At 39.8% G+C, this 17,180-nt stretch overlaps 1 protein-coding gene across 1 annotated transcript in view; it reads left to right on the top strand.

Annotated features, from left to right (window-relative positions):
* NUDT3 (nudix hydrolase 3) overlaps window positions 1-17,180 on the top strand; it is a 101,141-nt gene that overhangs the window by 63,275 nt on the left and 20,686 nt on the right. The window contains exon 2 of the mRNA XM_081140947.1: window positions 335-445. Within this exon, the coding sequence (XP_080997073.1) occupies window positions 335-445 (111 nt within the window). The remainder of the gene's footprint in view (window positions 1-334; window positions 446-17,180) is intronic.

Genomic DNA, 17,180 nt, shown 5'->3' with positions numbered 1-17,180 from the left:
CACCAGCTCATCATAGATAATCTCTTTTATTTTTTTGTCAGCTCTGTTCAAAGGGCTTTAGAGAAAGAAATGAAGGAGGGGATAGATGGGACAAGTGACAGGATCTGAGGGGAAAGCAGAGGTAATGGCCATTGGTTTAGATGCCCTTCTGCTTTTACTGGGCAGATAGTCTATTTTTCAAAGAGAAACGAAAGCTGCCTTGCAAAAAGTGATTTGGAGAGGTATAAACAAAGGGGTCGTAGGTACTTTTACTTTTGTGGTGTTTAAACTCTGAATTTGTGTGAACGTATCTTTTGAGTTTTTAACCACCCCACATGACCTTTGTGATTTTCAGGTGCTACTCGTGAGCAGCAGTCGCTATCCAGACCGGTGGATTGTCCCTGGAGGAGGCATGGAGCCTGAGGAGGAGCCGAGCGTGGCGGCAGTTCGTGAAGTCTGCGAGGAGGTACGCACCGAGAGAAAGGAGCCCGGCGTGGGCGTGCCCTGTGATCGGACCTGTCACGTCTGATGAACATGCCCATGGTCATAGAGAGAAGGCATGTAACAGCATGTGCCTCCTCGATTAAAGAGGCGATCCGGTTGTGTCATGGTAATGTTTATCAGGCTCCACTCACAGTAGTGACTGTATCTAATTATATCAGACAGCCCTGTGATTTCCCATGGATCTCTTCCAACATCGCGTCTCTTAACCTGGGGCAGAAGATCAGGAATCAAATAGTTCATCAGCCCTAAGAAATAAGAACAGGCAGTCTTGGTATAAACTGCTCCTTCTCATTAACCTTTGGATGAGGAGGCGGCGGTCCTTGTTCTCTGTGCTTCCTGGGTTCTGGCCATAGAGCAGCGGCTAAATCAACAATTCTGTTACCCTAAAGCTGTTAATGGTGCAGCTCAAGAGTATCTTTTAAAAAATTTTTAATTTAGTCACATGATACTCAACATACAGGTGTTGAGTTTCTCAGCCATGCCCAGTATATCTAACTAGATACTCTAGAATAAATAGAAGAAGTAAAGTCTTAGGCCCTTATTTCCTTACTTCAAGAGCTTACAGTTAGGTTGGAGAAACAGAGAGAGAGTGCAATTCAAAACCAGGAGGAAGGAACTAATGTTTCTCCAGAGCCTCTTGTGGCAACAGCATGCTCTACCCTCCTTAACCTTAGGAGTTAGGACTCCTAATTGGTGCTTTAAGTTTCATCACCCCCATTTACTTCCCCTCACCACATGATGCTTTTAGATCCACTTCCTTGTTCCAGAGGGGATGTAAGACTGATTCTAAGAACATGTAAAATAGCACTTAGAACAGGTTTAAATTCTACATTCTTTTTGTCCTCTTAGGCTAATCTTACCCTTGGAATACTCAAAGAATTCTCATGTCACTCACATTTCATCATGTGTCTGGTATCTGTAGCTAGATTGTAATGTCTGAGGACAAAGATTATGTTTCCTATTTTACATCCTCCCTTCCTGCGCCTAGTACACAGCCTGATGAACAGAAAGTAGTTAATGCATGCTTCTGTGACAGGTGGGACAATAAAAGTCCTGAAGAAATATCCCAGATGGAAATGATCAGTGCTCTTCTTGGAGGACTCCAAAGGTTTCACTATTGAAATCAGTGTGGTAGGGCAGTTGCTGGACCTCAGCTGCATCCTTTTGATTCAAATCCACTTGGCTCCTATAGGTTGTAAGGCACTTAAGGCAAAAGTGATGTTTGACAGTTACTGTAGCAGTTGTGGATTCAGACAGGTTGTTGGAAGACCTGAAGTAGAATGCTGGTTTTAGAATTGAGAGAGAAGAAAAAGTTCAGAGACCTTGCAAAACTTGCTACTTGGTTTTATGGGGGGGAGGGGCGGGGCTCTGACAGCTCTACCTTTGTAGAGGACACTTGGATTTGGCTATATCTCAGGAAAACTTATATTAGTAGTTGTTAACTATTCTGGTTTTGATTTTGATGTTAGGGTTATGTAAGTGCAGCTAAGATGTAGAAAACTAGGTGATTGCTATAGGACATGTAATGAGGGAGTAGGACAGGAATTAGGGTACCATGCTTACCCTTTGTTTCCTGGAAATTATGCACCATCCTTCAGTAGGTAAAAGGAAGAATAGGTTGCTTGTGATGTGACAGGGTGAATGATCTAACAGATAATTAAACTATACTTCTCATATGTTCAGTATCTTACCTACTCCTGTCTTATATCTGGAACATCTCATCACAGTACCCACACTCCTAATGCTGTGCTCCTTGAAAGAATGTTCACCCACATGTTCACAGTGGTTATCTTTGGGTTAGTTCATAGATTATCACATTTTTCTGCATTGAACATATATTTACTTTGTTACTAGAAAAATAGTCTGTATGAACAAGTGGACTGAGATTATTAGGTGGCTTAACTTGGCATTGTCAGGCCTAGGTACCATTAAACTCCACCTGTTCTGAAGCTTTGTTCAACCAGCTTAAAAGTTTCAGCATAGTGGCTGAACTTCAGAAACAGAGAAATCTGTAGAACTTGAAATATTAGCAGTCACATTTAAAGGGCTAAAATATTCCCTTTTGTAAACTGGCCTCCATTTTTTTAGTTACTTATAGTCAAAACCCTATTTTAGTGACCCTCAAAGAGTTGGTGGGGGAGGCTTTCTCTCAGTGCTAGGCAGGCCTTGGTAACAGTGCATCTGTAGCCCAGGGCAGCAGAGGCTTGCATGAGCCAGCCATGTGACAGTCTCTCTAACAAAAAAGAAAAGCACCTCTTTGTGTGGTTTTCAGAGCTATTCTTTCTTGCTGATTCAGTGGGAAAGGTAAAACTGTTGGCTAACAGGGGGGAAAAAGAGAAGCTGAGTCTGAAGCTGTTCTGTCTTCTGTTCATCTGTTACATTTCCATTCCTTTTATGCAGTCTCACCTCAGCCAAACCAAGAGAATTATTACAAAGATACAGGACATCTGAAAACTGAAACAGGAGAAAGTTATGTGCATACCTTCAACCGTATTCTCTTCAAGGGTGACAGGGTTGTTGGGTGTCCTTTGCCTTTAGAGAAATGTCGTCAGCGATGATAATTGAGAATGTTTGGTCAAATGCCATCCCTTTTATCTGCTGCTTCACGTCTGGGCCAGCCCTAATCCACGGAACAATTTCTAACATATAAACTATAAAGTATTTGTAGGTAGCCTGATAATTAACCTGTGACATAGGCCTAACTTAAAAAAAAAAAGTAGCTTGTGCTCTGACTTCCTTATTTGTGTCTTAAATATCACACGTCTTTGCTGCTGCTCTGGCTCTTACCACTTGTTCCTTTGCCATGTAAACTCATCATCTTAGAGATTTCTTCAGTTTAGTGATGTGTCCTTAGACTTCCTGTACCTTGATTCCCTCCCTCGCGTTGTTGATACACTGTCTTACATAAAGTAAAAATTTTACAGCATGTTTGACTTAATTCACCTTCATTTAAGAAAGGTTTTTGATTGTCTGGATGCCTTAGTATAGTGCAAGGATCCTGGTTGCCTCAAGACTTTGGAGCTGCATTGTAATTATCTAGCCTTACTAATCTTATGTCACCCCATCAAGAATTTATTGTAACCCTTCTTGATCTCATTTGCATTTTCACCTAAGAGCATGGAAAACCCCATAGTGAACTTTATTTAAAAAATCTGTGTCGTCTCATCCCAGTTCCTGTACTGTGTGTTCCCTGTTCCTGCAAATAAATGGTTATACTCTCTTGTATGTATCATAGCAACCAGAAATACCCAAAGGGTATCTCAGAACTGTCTCTAATAGGGAAGCAGTTTTCCCTGTCTCTTGTTACACACAAGTAGAATATTTTAAAAGCCTGTGACTACTTGGGAATAATTTAAGATACAATTTTGTCAACTTTTTTTTTACCTCATAAGTGTTTGACTCTATTTAAAATGGAGAAAAATGTGAAGACTTTGTATAACTGTTGTGTTTTCATCTTTACAGTCTGAACAATTGTGAATGGAGGGTAGAAATAAGTTATCATAGAGTTTATTAGGGAAATAACATTTTTTAAAAATCAAGAACTTGAATTACAAAATATATATCGTAATATATTAAGAGTATTTTCAACCATTTCAACATGATAAAACGGGGAAGTAATGTTGTAGACCAGGGACCTCCAGCTCATAAGCTTGTAGGGAAGGAGGCAGGCAGTTGACAGTGGGTGTATCTCTGACAAAGTGGGGAGAGCCTGCCCTGTCAGAGGGGTCCCTGCTCAGGCTGGCCAGTAGTTGTTATGCAGGAATTAAGACCCAGTGTGGCTCTGGTGTTTCAAGAGAAACTTGAAAGCTGGATTCTCATGTGAGATCTGATCTTTCAACATAGGCAACAAATTTTTAAAAATTTTTAATCAACAAAATATGTACGTATAGATCAAAAGAAACAGCAACAGTAGCACTAAAAGACTCATGATTAAAAACAACCAAAAGATGTGTTCTTAATTCGGTAAATGAGCTGTGCACCAGGTTTTTACTTTATTTTGAACTGTAAACTAAGCTCCAGCTTCTTGGAAGAACATAGTTTTATTTTTTTTAGTCTCCTAAATAAGTGAAAACAAATAAATGTTTTTTACCTTGGGAATATTTCACCTTTTAATGGAAATGCTAATATGAGAAACTATATCCAGATGTAAACTGTAAATCAAAAGAAATCACAAATCAACCCCATTCGTTTATTGAAAAGCAGTCTTTATTTAGATAGCATTCTCTGAATTTCCAGTATTTAATTTTTAAGGAATTTTAAGTCACACAAATATGAGCTGTTAATAGTAGTGTACATGTATAGTTATTTGTACCTATAGATTTATATTAAAAATATGTTTGAAATTATTAAAAATAAAAAGTTGGGCAGAAAATAGCCATAAATATTTATTATGTGCCAGCTATATTCAAGAGCTTGAGGAGGAAGCTATGAAGAACAACAACAAAAGAGTATTCTTTTCCCTAATATAAATTATTACTCTTTTCCATGAGATAAATTATGTTTTTGTAAATACGACCATGTCTTTATTTTTACTTGGTAAAAAGACCTATTTTTAGCTCCCTTAGTGACCACATTATAAAGTGTAACAATTATGTCTCTTAATACATTATATGTAATGATCTTAATTCTGATGATTTATTCTTTTAATTTAATGGGCCATAGGATTTAAAATTTTAGGAAAACCTTTGTTCACCTAACATGAACATATATTTTTGTGTGTGTGGAAGCATCTTTATTCTGCCCTCCTAGGAAAAGCACATGCACAAAAATATAACAGAAGCAGTTAAGAGCTTTTCCTTAGGAAAAATAATTTTGACTATATAAAATGAGCAGTGAAAACATAGCAGGTCTTGGTGTGGAAGCTGGTGTGAGGCCATTTTATGTTAGAGGACAGGATGAATCCTGCAGATTTCTGGCAAAGGGCCTTAAATAAATCTGTATTGAATCTCTTGTTTCTGGCAGCTGAGAACTTAGTAAGGGCCTCTCCTCTTAGTTACAATTCTAGGATGACAGGAGACTTTGGCAGAGACACTGCCTCCTGTGAAGGGACTGCTGAGGTGCTGTGATAATCCCTGTGCTCAGTTTTTGCTCTGTGCTCACGTGGCTGAGAGTGTAATTCAACTCTGGCCCCAGAGCAAGGAGGCCTTTTCTTTCAGAGGAGAGCACCTCTGCTACCCCTGGGTTACTTCCATGATTACTTCTAGAGTCAACCTTAAAATGAAAATTTTTAGTGACTGTCACTTTGGCTTTTACAAAAATACTTAAGTAGATATTCTTGGCTTATGAAAAGTGGTATTAAAAATGTTATTACGTATTTGTGTTAGTGACCACTTTAGTTTAAATATATAGGTGCTTTTGACCAGGAATTTCCATTAGTGACCATTTTAGTTTATATAGGTGCTGCCCGATTGGTGTGGCTCAGTGGTTGAGCATGAACCCTGTTTTCCAAGAGATAGCAGTTCGATTCCCGGTCAGGGCACATGCCCAGGTTGCAAGCTCCATCCCCAGTAGGGGGCGTGCAGGAGGCAGCCGATCAGTGACTCATCGTTAATGTTTCTCTCTCTCCCCTCGCCCTTTCTTTCTCTGAAATCAATAAAGATATATTTTAATAAATAAATATACAGGTGCTTTTGACTAGGAATTTCCATTAGAGTTGTTTGTAAAATTTTTCACCTTAAAAATAGAAACAAAATAATCTGAACAGGCTTTTAAGTCCTTTTCTAGCACTTAGCGATGATGTTAGTGTAGCTAGTTTGTTTACTTGATTAAGCTGGTGACTACTATAGCTTGTCAAACTTTTATTATTATAAAAGTAACATGTTCCTGGCAGAATGAAAGCAGAAAGATTGCAGTTTATTACCATAATTCCATGGCTGGTTTTCCCGACCAACTTTTTAATGATTATGAAAATTTTTAAACATACAAGAAATATTTTAAAACAGTAAAATGCTGTACACCTTCTTGTAGATATTTTTTTTACTTTTTTGCATATATATTTTATTTTATTGTTGAGAGTATTACAGGTATCCCCCATCGCCCCCCTTTGTCCCCCACCACCTATCTCCCACCCCACCCTGCATATTTTATTTATCTCTAGATTTTTTATTTACTATGCCATTTGAAAATAAATTTTAGATTTCATGACACATCACCTCTAAATTCTATTTAGCATGCATCTCTTTAGAATAAGGCCAGTCCCCTCAATAACCCCATACCATCGTCACACGTAAGAGAATTCATAATTCCATAATATCATCTAATATTCACTCCATTCAAACATCCCCAGTTATCATGAAATACCTGTTATATCTGTTTGTTTTCTCACTGTGATGTAATCTAGGTTCGCACATTACAATTGGTTATATCTTTTCAAGCTATTTTATTGTAGAACCATAATCCCAGCCTTTCCACATTCCCCACTCCCCATGATACTGACTTTTTAAGAGAGTCCAGGGTGCTTACCTAATAGTGTCTCACATTCTGGGTCTGTCTGTCCTCTTGGTGTCATTTAACCTGTTTTTTTGTCCCCTGTATTTCCAGCAGCTTAGTCTAGAGCAGTGCTGTCCAGTAGAACTTTCTGCAGCGATGGAACTACTCCATATCTGCACCGTCCAGTATCATAGCCACTAGCTATATGTGGGTACTTAAATTAATTGTAATTAAACACAATTTAAATTTAGTTCCTCAGTCACTCTGGCACATATTAAGTGCTCATTAGCTACATGTGGATAATGGCCACCATATTGAACAGCAAAGGTCTGGCGCTTGATTAGATTTAGGGTGGGCATTTTTGACAGGCTGCTGCATAAGCAGTGCCCTGTGATTCCTAATTCTTAACATCAGGAGCACAGGTCAGGTTGCCTTGCCATTAGTGATAAAATACTTGATTGTTAACGAGTGGCAGATCATTCCCTGGTAGAAGTACATTTCTCCCTGTGTGGCAAAATTGGTAAATAATTTATTGAGCATTTCTTCTGCACTGTTTCCCAACCATCTTTCAACTAATAGCTTAGCATATGCTGATGATCTTTACCAAATCAGATATTATAGAGACTGCAGAACAGTGATTTTTTTAACATTTTTTTATTAGCTGAAATTCTTCTGTAAAGGAAAGCTCTCTTCTTCCTTCCCCCTTTCTCTCATTTTAAATACCTTCAGGACTCATGGATTTTGTGTGTGTGGTGGGGGGGTTTCAGTGTATTACAATCAGTTACGGTCTTTATTCTCTTTGTTTTAATTGTCTCAAATTGGGCCGTTGTACACCCTTTGAGGCAGTCTCCTGTGTGGTTTTGATGTGACCTTTTCATTGGTTGAGTACTTCCTTGCTTTGTAATGCAATAAGGTAGTCCAGGCTCACCTTGACTTTTCCTCTCTCAGACCTATTGTCAGACATTTCTTCAAAGAGTTCCCTTTTAGTGGAGAATGTTATTTGGAAACCAAGGTTAGGGTACTAGGTATACTCACTGTTACTGGGATCTGATTGCTTCTAGGCATATTTTGAGTGGACAGCAATAGGAAGCATTTTAAAAGAAAAATCATGATTTCATGTTACTATTTCTATTTCAAACTTGACATTAAAAGTTTTATCTTAACTTTTTAATATTTGTATCTTTTTTATTCTTAAGATATTGATTTTCAGTAACATTATTTGCTTTATGTTATAAATAATAGGAAATATTGACATTATGGTTATTATCAGAAGAAGCATTATAAATCCTGAGAGTGTAGTCTTAGCTTCTTAATGTGAACCTGTTGATTTTAGGAAGGAGTACTGGTAGGGGTAGAGTGGAATAATCTTTGGTGCTGATTTGGATTATTTAGGAATTGGATCTGGGTTGGTGCGAATTGGTGATAACTGAAAAGACAGTATTAAAGAGGAAGTAATTGGCATCAACAGAAGGGTATCACTTTTTTTTTCTTTTCTAAATCTGGATTATAGTTTGATTTACATTAGGTACATTGTACCCTATTTGGGGGTCCCTTTCAGACATAAAAATAGTAAAGTAAGTTAGGAAATACAACCTAAGAACTGGGTAGGGGCTTTGTATTGCTTCTGTGTAGACCTTTGACCTGTGTACCCTTCACTATATGGGCTGATGAAGATGTCAGCCTCACATGGTGACTCTCGTATACACGGTTAACCACTCTCTGCCTCTCCTGCAGCTGTGAATGCTTGCTTAGACCAGAGTGGTTCTCAACCTTGTCAGACTTGACACCTCCCCTCTGTAATTAGTAATTAATAAATATATTTTTATATATATAAAATTTTGATATGCACTTATTTTTATACATACAGTCTCCTGTATTAATGTTCATAGACTAGAAAATAATTGAGTTCTGGGCTCAGAGAGTTAAAACCAGATTTCACACACAAATGTGTGGCAGGATTTGGAAAAGTCACGAAAGACAGTCTTGGGTGAGGTCGTCCTTCCTATTGCAGGATATCCAGCACTCCTGGTCCCTTCCTCCTAGTGCCAGCCCTTCCCCGCAGTCATCCTCACAACCAAAACACTCTCACACTTTCCATAGTGCCTCTGGGGTGGTCACATTTGTGGAAAAACTATTTTGAATGATCTGGGAGTTTCATTTGTCTCCCAGATCCTAGTTGCTTAATTACTCAGGCTTAATTGGTAGCTTATTTGTCAAGTTTCTGCTTTAGGCTCAGTTAGGGCTGGGGCTAGTGGCCTGAACATGGCAGATGGTAAGAGGAAAAGAACAGGTCATGATGGCCTGGCAGACGAGTTCACAGTAGAGGAGGTTCTAGGCCCTGGGTACATTGGTGACAGCAGTACCACTGCTCAGTGAGTTGCACACTCAGCAGGAGAGGGAAAGATAGTTATGGTTGTTCCCCTCTGGGCTTTCCCACTTCTAAGTGGAAAGGAAATTTAAATACATACATATTCCATCTCATTAGTCATCAGATAAATGCCAATTAAAATAAGCTGCTAAATTTCTCTTATCAAATGAGCTAAAATTTTAAAAATTAATTCTGTCAATGATGAGGAAAGGGGCAGCCTGTATGAAGAGCCTTAAAAATCTCAGTACTCTGTTGGACACTGAACACCAGTCATTCCAACTGCTTTCCATTTCAGGACATGCCCACATCCACATGATGCATGCGGTTGCCTCCAGCTAGTCAGCCTCCCCTGTCCCCTGGCTGCTTGGGCACACCTCTTTGAGTTTTGAGCTCAGTTACTACATTTTATGGGAGCTTTCATGACTTCTCAGGCTGACGTGTAAGTGCTTTATTTTTTGTAAATGCCAGTTCTTTTGTTGGTGATGTAACATAAATTTCAAGTATGTTTTTTCCACCTATTATTATTTAGCGTGGACATTTTGAAAAACAAAAGTAAAAAGAACAAACTTAAAAATTTCATACTCCCTACTAGTAACATTTTGGTGTATTTCCTTCTGTGTTTTTGAGTGTCAGCCTTCCTACTTGTCTGTACATTTTTCTCAACAGTATCCTCAAATATCAGACATGAAAGTGAGCTGGGAGGTTCTTAAAAGTGTAAAATAGAAAAGAGGAGGAGGCAGGGGTTCTCTAACTTTTGTCCTTGTTGTCATTTTCTATTATCCCAGCCCGACTCCCTTCTCTCTCACCACAGGCTTAGAGGCCTTGACCAAATCTTGTAACTTTCTGTGCTTCTTGGTTTATACCTTAACCCAGTATTTTCATTTCTAAGTGTTTGTAGACAAATGCTTATTCATGGGCACAAAGAAGCATGCACAAGAAGTTTATCACAGCTTTATATGTAATAGCCAAAATTGGAAACACTAAGAGTCCATCAGTAAAAGAATGATTACTTCAATTACGGCACATTCACATATCTATTATCCTCCAGCAGTTTAAAAATAATAAAGAAAAATCTATATGTCCCACATGGAGAGTCCTCTAAGACATTTAGTTAAATGAAATGGCAACTATTATCAATTTGCGTAAAGTAAAATGTCATAGAACATATTTGTATATCTTTATATATGTGTAAATGTTTAGAATGGAGTCTGGAAAGAAAAACACTACACTGGTTAGAGTGATTACCTCTGGGGAGGGACATAGGACTAGAAGGAAGTCCCACGGGGAAAAAATTTTTTTTAATCCTTTCCTGAGGATATGTTTTTTATTGACTTTAGAGAGAGAGGAAGGGAAAGAGAGAGAGAAACATCAGTGTGAGAGAGAAACATCGATCAACTGCCTCCCGTGTGCACCCCAGCCAGGGATCTAACCTCAGCCTTTTGGTGCACAGGATGGTGCTTCAACCAACTGAACCACCTGGCCAGGGTCCCATGGGAAATTTTGCCTTTATCTGAATTTTTTTGGTTTTTTACAACCCCATCATTTTCTCCAGAGTCTGGGCAGAAATGTGAAACCATCACACAATTGTAGAACTCAGTATAGCCCCAATCCCCCAAGGAATTCTAAAGGGATATATTTGTGCTCAGAAAAGTTAAAATTAGGATTGCTGAAATTTTGCACTGTATTTTTTTCCCTTGGGTGCAAGGAAATGAAAGAAAACCATCTCTGGGGCAGATGGCATTGTTTTTGCTTTTGGTACAAGTTTATTTTTAGCTTTGAAATCTAATCTTGCTATTATTATAATTTTTACTTTTTTAATTTAAATTAAAATGATCACTGACAGTAAGGTAGTTGGGAAAGGAATGGCTCACATGGACATCATTGAGATAGTTTACTGTGTTTCTAGATGACCAGAGTAATGTTTAAAGGAGTACGAGTAGAAGTAATCCATGAAGAATCATCAGATGTGCTAATCAGCCTGAAAACTAAAGGATATTGCTGTTGGATTTATTTATATATGAGTTCTTTTGTTGGTGATACTGACAATTATGAATTTAGGAACTGAGTCCATTATTTATTGCTGCCTAAGAAAAACAGAACCTAAAACGAGAATAATCATGCTATCTCATAGTTTCTGTGAGACATGAATTCAGTAGGGATGGCTTATCCATGATATGATATCTGGGGATTCAGCTGGAAGACAAAGGCTGGAAGCAGAATACTGTTGGAAAAAATCTTGAATAACTTTTTCTACTAGGCTTCCAGGACTCCACCCATTCCTGACTTTTCTCATGCACCTGAGGGGTCTTTGCTTATTCCTCCCTGATGGTTGAATGTCCTGCAGTTCAGTCTTTTCTGTCTTCGTTGGTGTCTCATCTACATCCAGCCTCGTGGTTTTAAATATAGTAGGTAGTGTTGGGGGTGCAGGTTAGTGGGCAGGCAGGGAGATGGGGGGTTGAATGGACGACCCATTATTCATCCCCAGCCACAGGTCTCCTTAACCTGCGTACTTGGTATTTCCATTTGGATGTCCAGTGGGCATCTGAAACTTAATATATATGAAGCTAAACCTGGAATTCCACTGTCTTCTCCCAAAGCTGCTCTGCTTCTCCAGCAGCCATCCCCATCTCAGTGAATGGCAACTCTGTCCTTTCATTTGTTTAACCCTCCCAAACTAGGAGTTACCCTTAATTTCTTTTTCTTCTCATACCCAGTATCTAGTTTATCAGCCAATATTGTTGGCTCTACCTTGAGAATACATATACCCAGAATCCAACCATTTCTCCCATCCCTGTCACTGCCGCCTTAATCCAAGTCGCAGTCACCGCTCTCCTCGATTCTTCTGCCCACCCCCACTTCCTGCCCTCTTACTCCCTTCAGTGTATTTTCAGGAAAGTGATCCTGTGAGAAGAAAAAAGGTTAGGTCACGTCACTCGAAGGCTTTCTAAGATGGAACTCAGCATGGCCTATAACGTGGCTCCCGCTGGGACCTCATCTGTCACGCCTCTCTCGTGTACTGTGCTCCACCTGCGCTGGTAGCCCCCTTGCTGCTCCCCTGAAGCCGGCCCCCTTCCTCCTCAGGGCCTTTGTACTTGGTACTCCTTCTGCTTGAATCACCATGGCTTCAGCTCAGTCTCAGACATTGAGTCCAGAGGAGAGACTCCATCCTGCTGGGTTTTCTTTTTCTTTTATAAATAAATGTATTTATAAATGTATTTATAAAATTTCTTTTATAAATGTATTTATGTATGTATTTATTTTCATTTGTTGATTGTTGTATATGTGCTGACCAGGGATTGAACCCACCATCTTGGTGTATTGGGAAGACGCTCTAACCCACTGAGTTACCCAGCCAGGGCCTGCTGGTTTTTCCTAATGGTTTCTATAGTAATTGGCTTGTATTGGTAAAGAAATGCCATGATATTGAGGGTGGGAAATTAACAGTTTCAAAAATAGATATAATGTGCGTATAAGTAGCAGGTACACCTACATCTGTGCCAAATGAAGTACCTTTTTATCCACCTGCCCACCGTTCTTGTTCATTTAGATCTCTTCATACCGAGCAGTCCTGTCCTTCAGATGAGGTGACATTTGTTAGAAGATTCCTTGAATGCCACTAAAATGTTACTCCATTTGACTTGATTTTTGTTACTCTTTCCTCCCTTTTGGGGTCAAGGAGTGACTTAGGGAGCTGAATGGGCAGTCTGGGATGCCATCTGAACTGCCTGTTCCGTCGGCTGGGAGACTTGGTAGGGCTCCATATCTGGCCCTCGAACAGATAGGCTTTTGGTTTCAAAGTAGGCCATAAAAACATTCAAAAGAGCTAGGTCTACGAAGTAGGATTTTAGAAAGGAGAGTGAGGCAGCTCAAGAAGGGAAGAGCATCGTTTTCTTTCTTTCCCATCACCATTTACCCTCTCTGCCCTCTTCCACCTCCACCCCCGTCACCATACTGTTGTCCATGCCCACGTGTTCTCTCTCTTTTTTCTTTCTCTTGCTCAATCCCTCACCCCCCTCCCAGCACTCTCATCGCCACCCCCACCCCAGAGCTGTCTGCCTACTTCCTCTCTCTGAGTCTGTCTCTATTTTCCTTGGTCGTTCAGTTTGTTCGTTAAATTCCTCAGTGAGTGAGATCATATGGTACCTGTCGTCCTCTGACTGGCTTATTTCATTTAGCGTAATGTTCTCCTCGTCTATCCATGCTATCAGAAGGGGTAAAATTGTCTCCCTTTTATGACAGAGCAGTATTCCATTGTGTAAATATGCCACAGCTTTTTTAGAGTATTATTTTCAGCCAAGAGCTCCTCCCCTGACATGCTTTCACTGAGATGAGACTTGAAAGAAAGACCATCAGTTAGTTATGGGAGTGTGACCAGCACAATTCTGGGTGCAAAACTGAATGAGAACATCACAGAGGAGATCTTTAGTCTTGAGAAGCCTGAGGGAGGGTGTCTGTCTATATAGGGACTATGATTTTAAGTGGTTTAAGTGGAATTTATTTTTATAGGATCATGGAATCACATTGTTGAAAGGACATTAAGAGGTTATCTGGTTAACGTTGCACTTTTGGTCAAGCAGAGCTAAACATTTACACCATTTAAGCCTTCATTTTTTTCTTTTATAAAAGATACTAATTCTTATGTTATCTAAATTAATAATTTTTTAAACGTTTACTTTTTTTAATTGCCTTTAATGCCGTTCCACAACGAGATAACTGCATGTCTGTTAGAATGGCTAAAGTGAAAAACGCATGATGCCATTCTGCAGCAGGCTGAGAGTGAGAAATGTAATTGTGGTTTCTTACTGCTTTCAAATAAACTGTTGTCTCTTTTGTGAATTGAATATATGCAATATTAAATGTTTTAGAAAGAAGATCACCTTTGCAGTGATATTTGGCAAAATTGAATTTTTGTGTGATTGCAAAACAAAATTGCCAGTTCTGCTTTTAAATTGAAAGGTGGATTATTGTGCCCTGGCTGGGTGGCTCAGTTGGTTGGAGCATCATCCTGCAGCCCCAAAAGGTTGCCGGTTCAATTCCCTGTCAGGGCACATACCTGGGTTGCGGGTTTGATCCCCAGTTAGATGCGTATGGGAGGCAACCAGTCGGTGTCTCTCTCTCTCTCACATTGATGGTTCTCTCTCTCTCTCTCTCAAATCAATAAAAACATTACCCTCGGGTGAGGATTTAAAAAGAAAAAATTTCCTCTGCACTAATCAATAAATGAGCTCTCTTCAGCCATTATAAATCATTAGATTGTGTCTGTTCTTATTTTATGGTTTCAGGCAAATGACTGGAAATACGGCAACATAAATGTGAACTCATAGATATCAGAAGCTAATAGTAGATATACAGAGGCTAATTTTTTTTAAATCCTCACCTGAGGGTATGTTCATTGATTTGAAAGAGAGACAGACAGAGAGAGAGATCAGCTGCCTCCTGTACACGCCCCAGCCCAGGCGTGTGCCCCGCCTTGGAGTCCGGCCAGCAACCCCTCAGTGCTCAGGCCGACACCCTAACCACTGAGCCCAGGTGGGGCCGAGCGTTTTGTGTGAGCCTCATTTTTAAGTTCTGTGTTACCGTTTTTATTCTTGGTTGCTTTCATACACATCTTGTTCTTATTTGGGATGCCATAGCTTCTCAATTTCTTTAAGGATAAGAACTAGTTTCCCCCAAGTTTTCCTGAATTCTTCTTTTGACCAGAGCCAGTTTTCATACATATTTTGATCTTTCTTTCCTTCTGATGACTTTCCTTGGAGGTCAAGTAATCTGAGGTGGTCCCACCACAGTCCTGAGTGAGGCAGTGGCAGCACTGAGTGGGCGGGTGCACAGAGGGGCCTGCGGGGAATGAAGCTGTTCGCCGGGGCCTTTAAAGAATGCTGCGCGGAGCCGGCCGCCTAGGGGTCTGGCCTAGGCCATTCTCCTGGCGTGGGGATAGCCGTTTGGCATTTAGGCCTTTGGCTTTCAGGACGCTTCTCACTTCCACTCTGTGTTCCTGCCATGTCCTGTCCTGGAGCCTCTCCAGAGTCTGGAAGCTGAGCTGGCTTCTGCTTTTCTTCACCTTTTAACCCTCGTTCATCACTGTGCATCTTCTTGGAATTTTTGAAATTGCTTTTCTTCCAACAGCATCTTTCCAGTCGCATTCCCCTGCTTCCATTTTGATGGAATCTCAGGAAGAAAAGGATAATATGCTTAGTCAACCTACTGCTACATTTTTTAGTTAAATTATTTTTAATTTTTATAATTATATCTCTTCTCTTTCCTTTGACTCTGAAGTAATACTATAAATATTTTTGTTTCTCTAAGCCAGGGATATTCAACCTTTTCCATCTCACTAAAATTTTGTGGTACACCAAAAGATATCTTTTTTGCCAATCTGACCAAAAAAAAGGCATAATTTTGATCCTTTCACACTTGACAGCTATTGTTGTGTTGGCTGTTGTCATTTTCTTATTTGACAGTCTCAGGGAAAAGAGGTCAGTGCCCCTGACTGAACAGTCGGGTACTGCAGGTTTTTAAATTCCTGCAGCGCACCAGTTGAAAATCGCTGCTCTAAGCTAATCGTCTAAGATATGAAAAGGGATATCTTCCTTTCAATAGGTAGAAAGTTCCGAGTAGGTCACGTTTTTGCAAATCCATCATCTTTATGTATGATCTATCTCAGACACCAGTAGCTTTTTTCATCCTTACCCAAGGACAGTTTTTCCATTGCTTTTCAGAGCATGGAAGGGAGAGAGAGACAGACAGACAGACACACACACACAGACATCGATGTGAGAGTGACACATCAATTGGTTGCCTCCTGCACACACCACAACCGGGATGGGGATCGAGCCTGCATCTGAGGTGCTCTATTATTTCTTGTTTATTACTTATTTTAAACTTATTAGGAGAAACTAATTTAAAGATTATCTCTCTTTTACTGCAAATAACTGCCCCTAAGTTACCTTTCAAGCATTTCCTTAAAAACTGGAACCAAAAAAAAGATATCTTTTTACTAAGTTTATAAGCTGTCTACATTATCACATATAATTGAATGCTACCCATTGATGAATAGTTAATTCAGTGGCTTAGTGTAGAGATTAGAATCTGCCCTCTTAGAGAATATAGTACTGCATTTGAGCTGGCTTGTGTTGGAACTCTGAATAGAGACTGAATTGCTGGGATAGGAGCCAAGTGCATTCTGCTAAATGAATTGAGTCCAGATGACTCTTCCAAACAGTTGTACTTGCTTTCCCACCCAGCTCCACATTCCAGGAAAGGAGCTTTAGTCATTAGGAGGTAGGCCCACAGCTTACTTTTTCACTGACTCCAATTCACAGTAGTTTCAGCAAATACTAAATACAACTTTTGCCTCTGGAGACTCCACAACCTTTAACCAACAGCCACTGGACCCGGGCAGCTCTAACTTAATCTGGCTGAGGTGCCGCTTAACAACTTCCTCTTAATTCAGTGAACTTGCAAGTGCAAACTGCCTAACACAGAGCTTTTTTGCTCCACAGGAAGTAAATTTAAGGAGTCTGATTCTAACTCGTCCTGAAGGGAATCCATGTGGCTCAGTGAAAAGCTAAGTTTCCAGGTTAAATCACAATAAATGTAACTTGATTTCACATAAACTTACTAATTAATTGACACGTATTTGGATTAAAAAGAAAATAAAACTTCCCAAATGTTGTTTTCAAACACAATAATACTGAGTGACTAAGAATGAAGGAATGGCTCTGGCTGGTCACCAAAAGGTCACCGGTTAGGGCACATATCCAGGCTGCGGGTTCAGTCCCCCGTCCGGGAGCATGTGGAGACAACCTGTCTGTGTTCCTCTCCCACATCAATGTGTTCCTCTCCCTCTCCCTTCCTTTCTCTTAAAAAAGTCAATAAAACATATTTTTGAAAAAAGAAAAAA

Source organism: Miniopterus schreibersii, assembly GCF_964146895.1.
Source record: "Miniopterus schreibersii genome assembly, chromosome: 6".
Lineage (NCBI taxonomy): Eukaryota > Metazoa > Chordata > Mammalia > Chiroptera > Miniopteridae > Miniopterus > Miniopterus schreibersii.
The sequence above is the reverse complement of the archived record's forward strand: the minus strand, read 5'-3'. Positions and strand labels throughout refer to the sequence as shown.